The 12,090-nt window shown below is 35.6% G+C and overlaps 1 protein-coding gene across 2 annotated transcripts in view; it reads right to left on the bottom strand.

Annotated features, from left to right (window-relative positions):
* LOC115215159 (E3 ubiquitin-protein ligase Rnf220) overlaps positions 1-12,090 on the bottom strand; it is a 172,742-nt gene that overhangs the window by 31,100 nt on the left and 129,552 nt on the right. For both annotated transcript variants that reach the window (XM_029784335.2, XM_029784334.2), the window contains one exon: positions 5,789-5,869. In XM_029784335.2, coding sequence (XP_029640195.1) covers positions 5,789-5,869 — 81 coding nt within the window. The remainder of the gene's footprint in view (positions 1-5,788; positions 5,870-12,090) is intronic.

Genomic DNA, 12,090 nt, shown 5'->3' with positions numbered 1-12,090 from the left:
ATTTTTTTTCAGACACTTCAATTTATTTGAAATTGAAATTTTCAATAAGAATTGTCGAAGAGAAGTTAAACAATTGCTTTGAAAGTTCTTCTTTCTCATCTCCTCCTCTCCCCTCCTTGTTTTGAGTTTGTGTCTTGACAAATATAGTAAAATATACCATTTAGTTTATACTGTAGAGGTTACAGTGGGAGAAGTGAGCAGTCTAGAATACATGGTAAAGAAACTAGAGAACCATATAAATCTTAAAGCTCTCTCTGTTTACCACCACATGAAACTTATGCCAACATGAGCTATTGCGACAGACTTTACTTTTTTTGCCCCCTCCCAGGTAACACCAAAACTTTCCATAAATCACAACTTACTGACTACAAAAAGGACACATTGGATAATGTGTCCTAAATGTCTAAATGGTTAAAAAAAAACAAAGTTGGGATGGTCACAGTTTGAGTACCTTTGATGATATGTCTACCTGATTATAGTTGACCTGAGATTAAACCACAACAACATTATGATAAAAAGCTTACCAAACTTGTTTTCTATCACAAAGACAAAGAAATAGACAACTCCATAACTGTCTACTATGGTGGTGCGTGATAGTGTCATTTTCTAGTGAAAATTTGAAATGATCTCATTGCTGATACGGCAATGTTGTACCTGAGTGAAGATGTGAGATAAGTTCAAATACCTAAGCTGTCATGGGGTCGTCAGACCTGGAACAAGATGTAAGATCAGATCTAATGCTATTGGTAAAGAAGCAATTAAAAAAAAAACCTATGTAGATAATTGAAAGAGGTGCTCATCTAAATCAATGTTTTACTTCTATGTTATATTTTTATAATGAACAAACAATGAATACACTGAAATAAACAATGTCTCCATCATTATTATTACTTCTAATTCATTAAACTTAACTTCTTGTGAACTACTAAAGGTTACTGACAACATTCCTAAAACTATCCTATTTAGTTACAGGTTTCTTTTAGAGAAAGTTGTAAGATACAATAGATATTATCTCTCAATACTTGAGATGCTAAGTGGCTTGTAAGATTAGAATTTTTTGGACTATTAATCTCATCTTTAGAGATGAAACATTTAAAAAAATATTTACATTCATACAATGTTTCTACCATCATCATTCGGGGGTCATAACTCATGCGTCAAACTGAATAACATGAAAATAATAATAATAATTGTACAGGAATCAGTATAGAGCTTTATTAACCTTAATTTAATAAAGGCTATCAAGCACAACTTCAGTTTGTATAACACAAGCAATGGTAATCAGAGATTAAAACATTGATACATAGTGGAAATGTTTGCTTGTTAATTTAATGCCCATTTTCCTGAGTTAGAATGGGTTGGGTGGCAACATGAGGCAGGATTACTAGACCAACCATTACTTGATTTTTAAGAGAGGAGACAGGAATTTTATTTCTATTGCACATGTCTTTCAAAGTGCAGAGTGACCAGATGTAATGGCTACAAAGAATGTTAACATCATATCAGTTTTACTGAGACAGTGACAAATGAAGCCATGACATATCGACATTCACATATGTTTGCAGGCACAAACACAAATATGCCTGACGGGGGCTTGCTATTTCTACCTATCAAATTCACCCACAAGACAACTGTCCAAGGTTGTGCAATGAGACTGAACCTGTAACTACATGTTTGTGAAGTGAACCTCTTGGCCACTCAACCACGTCTGCATCTATTTATTAAAAAATGTTTCATTCCTGAAAATAAGTTGAAAATCTGAAAAATCATAATTTTATGATCTCCGTAAGTTTTAAAACACTATAGTTACTGTGGTTTGCAAGGAAATTTACTTTCTTAGAGTTATCAACAGTTTCAGCATACATTCTCACAAAAGATTGTCCTATCGTATCTTAAAGTATGAATCATTCTGTAACTGTTTCCTTTCCATGTAACCCCTCATCTCATACTGTCTGGATTTTTAAACTCAACACCAGAATACATTGACAATAACCAAACCTTATGACTGTAAATAATCAAGGATAAAATAAAATCAGTAGAAGTTAATGATGAATCCGTTAGTAATTTTACAGAGAGTAGCTTTAATATTTACTTCAGTTTTGTAGAAGGTACTTTGATTGCTTAAGCTTTACACATCAATACCCATTCCTACATTACAGTTTAAAAACATACACCTAACCGTGAAAATAACTCCTCCAATAATTTATATGCAAATTTCCAGAGCATTTAAGCATTTAATCCTTACTAAAACAGAGAATGGAAAGCAAAATATTTCTCTATGTAGAGAAATAAATAAAACACTGAAGCAATAATGCCTACATACCATAGACTGAATATGCATGAGGTCCAGCTTCAGTCACACACACACACACACACACACAATACAGATTATATAGAATATGAAAACGAAAGTCCTCCCCCATCCCACCCCTCAAAAACCCAAACAAACAAACAAAATTTTCCATATTGTACTCTTCACATCACTTACTGTAACTGTAATATATTTTGTCCAACAGCCTAAACAGAATATATACATATGCCTCTGTCTCTGTGTGTGTGTATGTGTGCGTACATACATAAGATGAAAAGGGAAACCTTCTAAGTAATATAATTTGATGTTTGTGTCATTCTTTAGGTAAATGCCGCCACAGTTGCTGGAATTGTACATCACCCACCTCCTTCCACCGGACTACACACACACACACTCAAACCCATTTAATAGAATTTCACCTTGAAAGCGTCTTTAGTGGAAACATTGACAACTGTAAAAGACGGACCAATAAAATGGGGTAAATCACACAGTGGTTTCACAATGTCTAGTGAAGCACGGATGAAAGTATTTTAGCTAACTGTAAATGATAGATACTTTACAATTGAACATGTCGCTCTCGATAACACACCGTTTGATAAACATTTGCCGACAAATCTGGTTGTTCTGATACACTAATGATAAAAGGCGTCTCCATAATATAATACTTACCTAAGATAAAAGACATGTAAATGGTAAACTAAATTTGGTTAAGTTGTTTAGGAGAGAAAGAAGGAAAATAAAGCCAGAAGAATATTAATGTTGGCTGGAATAATTAGCAAGCCTTTGCCGGACCAGCTTAAATAATAAAATTAGTTGCCTATAGACTATCAACAGATGGTTCATGAGAAAAGCAGAACAACAAATGAGAGGTAAATCCTCTTGTAAAGATTAAAAAAAAGAACTTATTATTTCTTTTGAAACATCTATTGTTCTATGCTAGCAAGAGTCTAAGAATTCAAATATCTGCCACAAAAGTTCCTGTGAAAATATCCTGTAGTGAGATGCCTAGTTGATCACATCAACTACTTGGGTAAAAATGATCCCTAATTTCAACCAGTTAAAGAGTAATATATTTCGTCTAGGGGACCCCATGGTAAAACAAGATACATCTAGTTAACAAATATTGACAAATCTAGAGTTAATTAATAAGTTATTCATGATTACACTCAAGCATGCACATTAATGTCGACACTGGGTGCCTTTGTGTTTACTCAAATTGCTAGAAATAGCTACCAAATCTCCTTCATTTCATGATGTGATATTTCAAAAAAAGAGAAAATACTGGACATGCGGAAAAATAAAAATGAAATGTCCCTACTGTGACCACAAATATACTGGATTAGGGCCGATCAGGGGCTAAACAACAACACTACAACCACAAGTTGACTTTTTAAATATTGTAGTAAAATGGTATCTTTAATTGAAAACTAATCTTAAACAGTCTGCATAAAGGGTGTGTAGATGTGTATGGATACATCATCATCGTTTAACGTCCGCTTTCCATGCTAGCATGGGTTGGACGGTTCAACTGGGGTCTGTGAAGCCAGAAGGCTGCTTTAGGCCCAGTCTGATCTGGCAGTGTTTCTACGGCTGGATGCCCTTCCTAACGCCAACCACTCCGTGAGTGTAGTGGGTGCTTTTTACGTGCCACCCGCACAGGTGCCAGACAGAGCTGGCAGACAGCCACGGACGGATGGTGCTTTTACGTGCCACCGGCACGGGGGCCAGGCAAGGCTGGCAACGGCCACGAACAGATAGTGCTTTTATGTGCCACCGACACGGGGGCCAGGCGATGCTGGCAACGGCCACGAACGGATGGTGCTTAAACTGGACAAAATATTCAGTCTTTCCTCTTCTCAATCTACAGTTATTGACCACACTAAAATCAGATGCCTGGTCATGCCAATTATAATTTCCTTTACAATGACTATAATTCTACTCAACAACCTCATTCCACCGCCACACAAAACCATACTTGCTCTTACATCTCAGACAGAATGCCATTTGTACAAAGAGAAAGATCCATTGTGGATAACAATTCTCCGAACAATATCGACCCTATTCATACCCCGGTCTCCATACTTTCTTTTTTAGCACTAATCATATTACCAATATAGCAGAATGTAATATTACACACACACACACACACATGACTCCCAATGAAGCCCTAAAGCAGTCCATAGTTAAATATACTATTATTATGTACTCTTAATATATCTTGCAATCTTCAGATTTTTATTTCATACTAGCCTGCCAACATCCTGTTAAGCGGATTTTTAATTAATTGTTTATAGAAGTGAATTCTCACAAACCCCTTCATTTCATACAAGGAAAGCCATGTCTTAGATACAATCAAACTTCATGTCCCTGTTAAAAAAATAAAGGTATTTTATTCCTTGATGGGTTAACTTTTAGCTCACACTTACAAGTTTTAGACTTCTACTGTTGTGCAATAAAACCCAGTTATCAGTGGTGTCAATCAAGTTACAAAATTTTCTATGAGGTGGACATGAAGAGGGCCTTGATAGGGAAACATATATGCATTTGTTTTTATTGAATTCATTTTTGACCTTGGTGGACCTTTTTTTTTTGTAGTCTTGCTTGGCCTGAACTAATCTCAACAAGTCCTTTATTTAACTCAATTTTCAAATATATATATATATATATATTCTCTTACTTTATTCTTTTATCTGTTTCAGTCATTTGACTGTGGCCATGCTGGAGCACTACCTTTAGTCGAGCAAATCAACCCCAGGACTTATTCTTTTGAATGCCTGGTACTTATTCTATCGTTCTCTTTTGCTGAACCGCTAAGTTACAAGAATGTAAACACAGACATACAAACTCACACACACACACAACGGGCTTCTTTCAATTTCTGTTTACCAAATCCACTCACAAGGCTTTGGTCGGCCCGAAGCTATAGTAGAAAACTGGTGCCACGCAGTGGGACTGAAGCCAGAACCATGTGGTTGGTAAGCAAGCTACTTACCACACAACCACTCCTGCGCCTATACATACCTTATATATATATATATATATATACGTACACACACATACACATACAGTGCCTCGGCATGGCCACAGCCTAGCCTTAGGGCTGAAAAGAATGAAAGAATATATATACTGACACATTTAAATGTAAGAAAGAAATACTTGCTTCAGCAATTTAAAGAAACTATTCAAATTTATAAAACTTTCCAAATCTTAAATAGAAAAAAAAATTGAATAGGAAAATATAACATTTAGTATAAGAACAACCATATTTAATGGCATAAAAAACACATTTCAACCCCCAAGAAAATGTCTCAAAGAGAAAAAGAAGTCACCCCTGGTCCTGTATGCAAAGTCGGGACTGTATTACATGCTTTTAATGCACTAAAAACATTTTTTTCCCTCTGAATATGCGTTCCTGAAATTGGGGTGTGTCTTTTATGCCTTCAAATATGGTATCTATCAGTTTATCTTTATGAATACCTCATATCTCTGCTGGGAAGCTGCTTCTATAGTAGGAGAGTCTTTGCCTTTTCGACCCAATGGATTTTGGCATAGAAGATTCTGAAAAAGTGAAAGAAAATAGTGTTTATAATAAAAAGAAAAAGAGAAACAAAGGGGTGATGAACAAAAATTGATCACAAATATATTCAAACATTAACATCTTTATAGTTGTTATTTCTAGAGCAGAATGGATTCATTGAACCTCATCTTATGCATTTCTATTTAGAACAAGTTTTTCAATTGGTCTCTCTGAAGCATAATATTGACAGAAACATACAAGGAAAGTGGTTAATAGTGTGATAAATTTATACTGCTATATTAAAATATATTTATAATGTTATAGAGGAGTAGCAACACTTCCACTGGATGACTAGATAAATATGTATTTCAACTAAAAGCCCTGAGAAGCAGTTAATATGCTATATAAGGTAGCAACTACTTAAAGCTAAATGATGTATTAAACTGACAAAATAAAGATGGACATTAAATACCATATTATTACGGGAAGCATTAACTAACATCCCATTACTGACAACTGCTGAAACAATATCACATCTATCTAGAATGATTAACTAGTAACAAGTGCTTTAGGGAGATGATCACAGCAGTGAAGACTTATATGGACAGCTATTAAACATCTAACACACGGTCAGACAGACATTAGAGACAGTCCTTCAATAGTCATTGTAATAAACAATATACACACACGAAACAAAGGCTTACATTAAATATAAATACATCATAATAGTCATTAAATGTACATACATTATAAAGAAAGCCATTAAATATACATAATAGAGGCAAAGATCTAATACACATTACATACAGCCATTTGAAAAAAAAAAACACAAATATATTCAAACTGATATATACATACATGTATATAAATACTTATGTCTATAAAAAGTATAATGATTGAGTATTTTTAGTGTGAAACTATACTGACATTAGTCAAAGCAGATCTCACAGCTAAATAAAGCTAGTTAAAAATAATGGCCATCCTTATTCCATGATTTGGTGGTAATGTTAGTAAGGATACTCAGGTGTAAATACCAACTTCATGCAAGGAAAACAAAATTTTGATTTCTAAAATCACATAAAAAAAAATGCATATACATAGGTGCAGGCATTGTAGTGTAGGAAGAAGTTTGTTTCTAGATGACATGATTTTGAGTTCAGTTCCACCATGTGGCTCCTTGGACAAATGTATTCTACACAGGGTTTTCAGGCAAGTTATGACTTGTCATAACAACTTGCCTGCAGCCAAAACTTTACCTGTAGCCAAAACGCAGTGTAGTAAGACACTGACTATACCAAAATAAATCTGAAGAAAATGTTTAAACTATTACACACACACACGCATACTGAAAGTAATGTAAAACAGAAACAAGACACTCAGAATGATGATGAAAGTTTCAGTTTTAAGTAAATGATTAAATTCTATGCATTAAGTAGTTTCACCTCCTTCTTGTAAATTAAAACGTGTGTGTATATGTGTATACATTCATAAGTACAGGCATGGCTGGTGCGTAAGAAGTTTGCTCCTCTATCATATGCATTTAGATTCAGTCCCACTGCACAGTATTTTGGGCAAGGACCTTTCACTGGAGGCCTGGGCCAACCAAGGCCTTGCGAATGGACTTGACAGACTGAAACTGAAAGAAGACTATTGTATATGTGTGTGTGAACAAGTACTCTTATATTCGCTTTTGTTAGGCTCTGGCTGGGCATGTCTCTTCTGTCTTGACTACAATAGCCTGTAGCCACAGAGCCACCTTACAGCACATCCTCTCTATCCAGGTCCACCTATTCGATCTCTCTATATCCCATCTCACCTTATTATGACTTATTTCCCAAACCTTGCACTAAACTCCTTATCCCCAGTATTTCATTTACAGAAATCTAATCTAAAATTAACTCTCTGTCTTTATTTTTCCTATAAACATGAACATAAAGAGAGTCGGGCTAAACATCAACTCTAATCTCATCTGTCTGGAAGGGTCTATAAATGATATAGGTACAACTTCTTTCTTCTCCTGATTAACTTTAAAAAAAAAAAAAAAAAAAAAAAGATAATGACTACAACAAAACATTTGAAATCAAAATACTATTCACATGTTGTGACATCACAAATATTGTTCCAGTATACCACAAGTCAATAGTATAGACAGGTCTCTGAAGGTATAAGGGCTAGACTATAGTTAAGGCACAGACATTGCTATGTAGTTAAGAAGTTAGCCTCACTATTACTTGGCTTCAAGTTCAGTCTCATTGCAGGTGCTTTAGATAAGTGTTTACGACCACAGCCTTGTGAGGGAAGCTGTGTAGAAGACAGTTGGTGGGACAGTTCTTTCAGATTTTGGATGGTAGACCAAATCTCTCTCCCAGTTTAACACAGCCACCTGCTCTTTAGATGTTAAGTCAAGTCTTCAGTGTTGCAAGAATATGAGCCCAATTTCCAGTTTGAAGGTAACTTCCCCCACCCCCCACCCCGCTACCAATCTCAGTTCCTTTGAAAAATGTAACGGTGCTGCCCTTTCTCTCCAGACCAAGCCATTATGAAAAATAGGAACAAAAAAATATTTAGCAATGCACTGAAAAGTAGTGGTTTCCGTACACCAGTGTGCAGGAGCTCCTCCTCCTCCTTTGACTAAGATATTAAAAAAACAGTAAAAGTAATGTTTGAAGAAGTTGTTCTCACATAGAACTTGCTGAGTTACTTGTTTTTAATGATCTTAACAGCTTTTATATCTTCAAAGAATCATTTCAATGACAGACGGTCAGCTGCCGCTAAATAGTTTTCTAATCAATTTATCATTACATGATATAACTTGATGTTAAGTGGAACACAAGTGAATTGAGACACTAGAATGGACAGTGACAGTATCAGGTGATGTACAAAGAGAGAAAGAGAGAGAGAGAGACAAGACTGTGCTAGTCATGTGATGAGACTGATAGATTATTGTTGGATAAAAAAAAGTAGCATTTGCTGTCAGAAGAAATTAACAGAGCAGGTAGCAGTTGAGGGGTCTCGTCTTACGAGGTTCTTGGTGATTGCACAGGTGCTGGTGCCACAAAAAAAGCATCCAGTAAACCATAAAAGGTTGAGACAAGTGACAATATGCTTTCTGGCAAACCTTTCCAACCCATGCCAACATGGAGGAGAAGAAGAAGAAAAAAAAAAAGGATGCTAAACCAGTTATTAATTACCAGGACACACAGCAATACATTTTCATTGAAGAGTTTCATATTTATTCAGATATTTCAAGCTCATCTATCACTCACCTTGCTCTTTAGATGATAGCTAGTAAAAGCCTCCTTAAATTAACAGCATCAAATAACAGTGCATTTATCTGAGCCAAAAATTCCTCCCATGACATCTTCTGACTCTTACTTTCTCTCACCTCTCCCTTACACACATGAAGTAGATAAAAGATGGTGAGAAAATAGCTTTGTGTTTAAACAGAAACTAGTGACATACAGACGCATTATACTCTCATCAAATGAACAATTTAAGTTTGCTTTAAGTGATCTTAGCCATCTATTGACATTAGTAAAAGAAGCATAAATCAATTGTTTCATTCTGAATATGTTTATCACCAGCATTTGTTTTCTTTCATTTCACTTGTGATTAAAAACATTTAAAATGTGTTACTTGGTCTGTTACTGGAGGCTAAGTTGTTCTTCAAGGACTGAAAATACTTCAACTCTGGCCGATGTTAATATATTGCTCACAGTGGAGCTGATACACAAATATTCTAAAAACAGTGGGTTCCTTCATCATCATCATCATCATCATCATCATCGTTTAACATCCGTTTTCCACGCTAGCACAGGTTGGACGGTTCGACCGGGGTCTGGGAAGCCAGGGGCTGCACCAGGCTCCAGTCTGATCTGGCAGAGTTTCTACAGCTGGATGCCCTTCCTAACGCCAACCACTCCGCAAGTGTAGAAAAAAAATTAAAACCTGCATCTTGATTGATGGGGCAAAGATCTAACCACTAGCACACTAATGCTATGTCCTTGTGCAGGTATTAAAGAGGTGACTGCTTAGTGAATTAGTAAGTGAGCCCCTTCTACCACTTCCATCCAATACTATACTTATACCTCATTCCTTAGGCGCCATACTAAATACTCTGTCCAGTGCTTCATGCTTAGAGCTTAAGAGTTTGTTCTGGCATCCCATCACTATCAAGCTTATTTTCATTCCAGCTACTTCCACCTTTATATAATGCAGAGTAGCCAAGTATTTTCTCAACAGCAAGACACCCGTGCTTGTCCTTCTGTCATACTTTAACTTCTCAACGCCTGACATAAAATCACTTTCTGCACCATCACTGAGTGTAGGGGTACATTTTCCTGTTCTTTTCCCATCTTGCAAGCTGCTTGGTAACCCTCACTAGTGCCAATGGCATGAAAAAGCACTCAGTACACACTGTAGGAAGGGCATCCAACCACAGAAATCATGCCAAAGCTGGCATTGGAGCTCAAGACAGTCCTGCAGCTCACCAGATCCCAACAAAATATCCAACCCATGCCAGCATGGAAAACAGATATTAAATGATGATGATGATGGTGGTAACTCACTAGGAGTGGGGAATTTTCTTGCCCTATTTACAAACCCTTACAGAAATTCAGTCTGAAAATTAAAATACATTGATAACATCAGAATCTAGTATACAAATAAGAGGAACTAGTTCTCTCCACTGGACTAAACGGCAACAATTTCTGGCTATTAAATAGTGACTTATCTGACTTCAATTGAAGTCAATCATTTCTTACAGTTTTTCTGGTCTTCTATTTGTTGTAGCAATATTATGGTAGTACCATGAAAATATTCTAAGCATTAAAGAGTTATCAAAATGGACAGATTCCCCCAGGAGAGTTTCAGAAGTCTCTAACAAGAAGTCTTTCCACTAATAGCAATTCTTTGAAGCAGATGATAAAAATTTAGACATCTGTTTTGTATTCCCAAATAGCAATAACACTAGATTGTAAACTAAGACTACTATCTATTCTGAGACTTAATAATTTATATGCTTTAACAAGAGATATAATACATTTTGAACAGAGTTTGAACTTATTCTCTCATTACCCCTTTTGTTAACAAATTTCAGTGGAAATGCACTGACTTTGGCTCAATTAATTTCTACAGTAATTAAGTATTTGGTAAAAATAGCTTTGTCATTAGTATGATGGGGCTTAGGTCATAAATTAACATGAAATTTCAATGGAATTTTAAAATTTTGGTTACTTTAAAATAAGAAGTTTGGTCAAAAGGGTTAATGAATTGATATGAGCAGATAAGGCAGTACTTGTGACCTTTTGGAGTTGTTCTTCAAGACAAGTGGGTGAGACAGAGAAACTATGTCTTATGGATCACTGCAATAGGAAGCAGTGCATCAAGGTATCCTCAGACTAGAGATCTAAAAAAATCCATTGCTTCAGGCATATTTCATCAACTAGCGGCTGTACATCATCTATTCATATCTAATAAATCCATGTGATAATCAATGATATTACCATATGACATCAATAAAATATTTTACTTCACCTCAATAGCAGTTATCAATAACAGCAGTGGAATGACAAAAACAGCAGAGTGCTGTATTCCAGTATCTAGTTACATATTTTTTTTTTTTGTTCTCAATTCAGCTTCAACTAGGGACAGGGTTTTTGCTTTCATATTCTAGCAGACTTGACAAAATAATTACCAGCCATGTACCCTTCAACATCTCTCTACAACAAATTTGAAGGCCCTGTGAGGGTGGTGGAGGATGGCAGAATCAAGAGAGTCCAGCAAAATGCAAGTCATATCCCTTTATAATGGAGGTCAACTTTGCCTTCATTATCCAAGGTTGGCAAAATACATAGGAGTCTTGTTCTGGAGTTGATTTTATTGATTATTGCCTTGTGTCACTGTAACATATCAATAATAGCTATAAATGTTCAAACCAAATAGAAAACAGCTCTCCAATCCTCCTGCTCCCAATATCAAATCACACATTTTGGTGGTCCCACTAATGTACATTCACACTGTTTTAAACTAACTGTTCCATATATTAAAAACAAATATATTCATTACATTACAGAGACTTACGCTTGGTGAAGAGTAACACTGAACATTACTACTTTTAATAATAATTTTTATGATGACGAGGAGGAAAGTGTAGTTGCTATTAACAACCCTATCATTATTTTTATACTGGTATGTATAGTAGTGCCGCAAGGGAAATGAAAAGTCATAACTGACCCTGTCAAAAATTGAATGCAAAGGAAAA

The sequence above is a fragment of the Octopus sinensis genome, linkage group LG8 (assembly GCF_006345805.1).
Source record: "Octopus sinensis linkage group LG8, ASM634580v1, whole genome shotgun sequence".
Lineage (NCBI taxonomy): Eukaryota > Metazoa > Mollusca > Cephalopoda > Octopoda > Octopodidae > Octopus > Octopus sinensis.
This window is presented reverse-complemented; position numbering and strand designations above follow the sequence as displayed.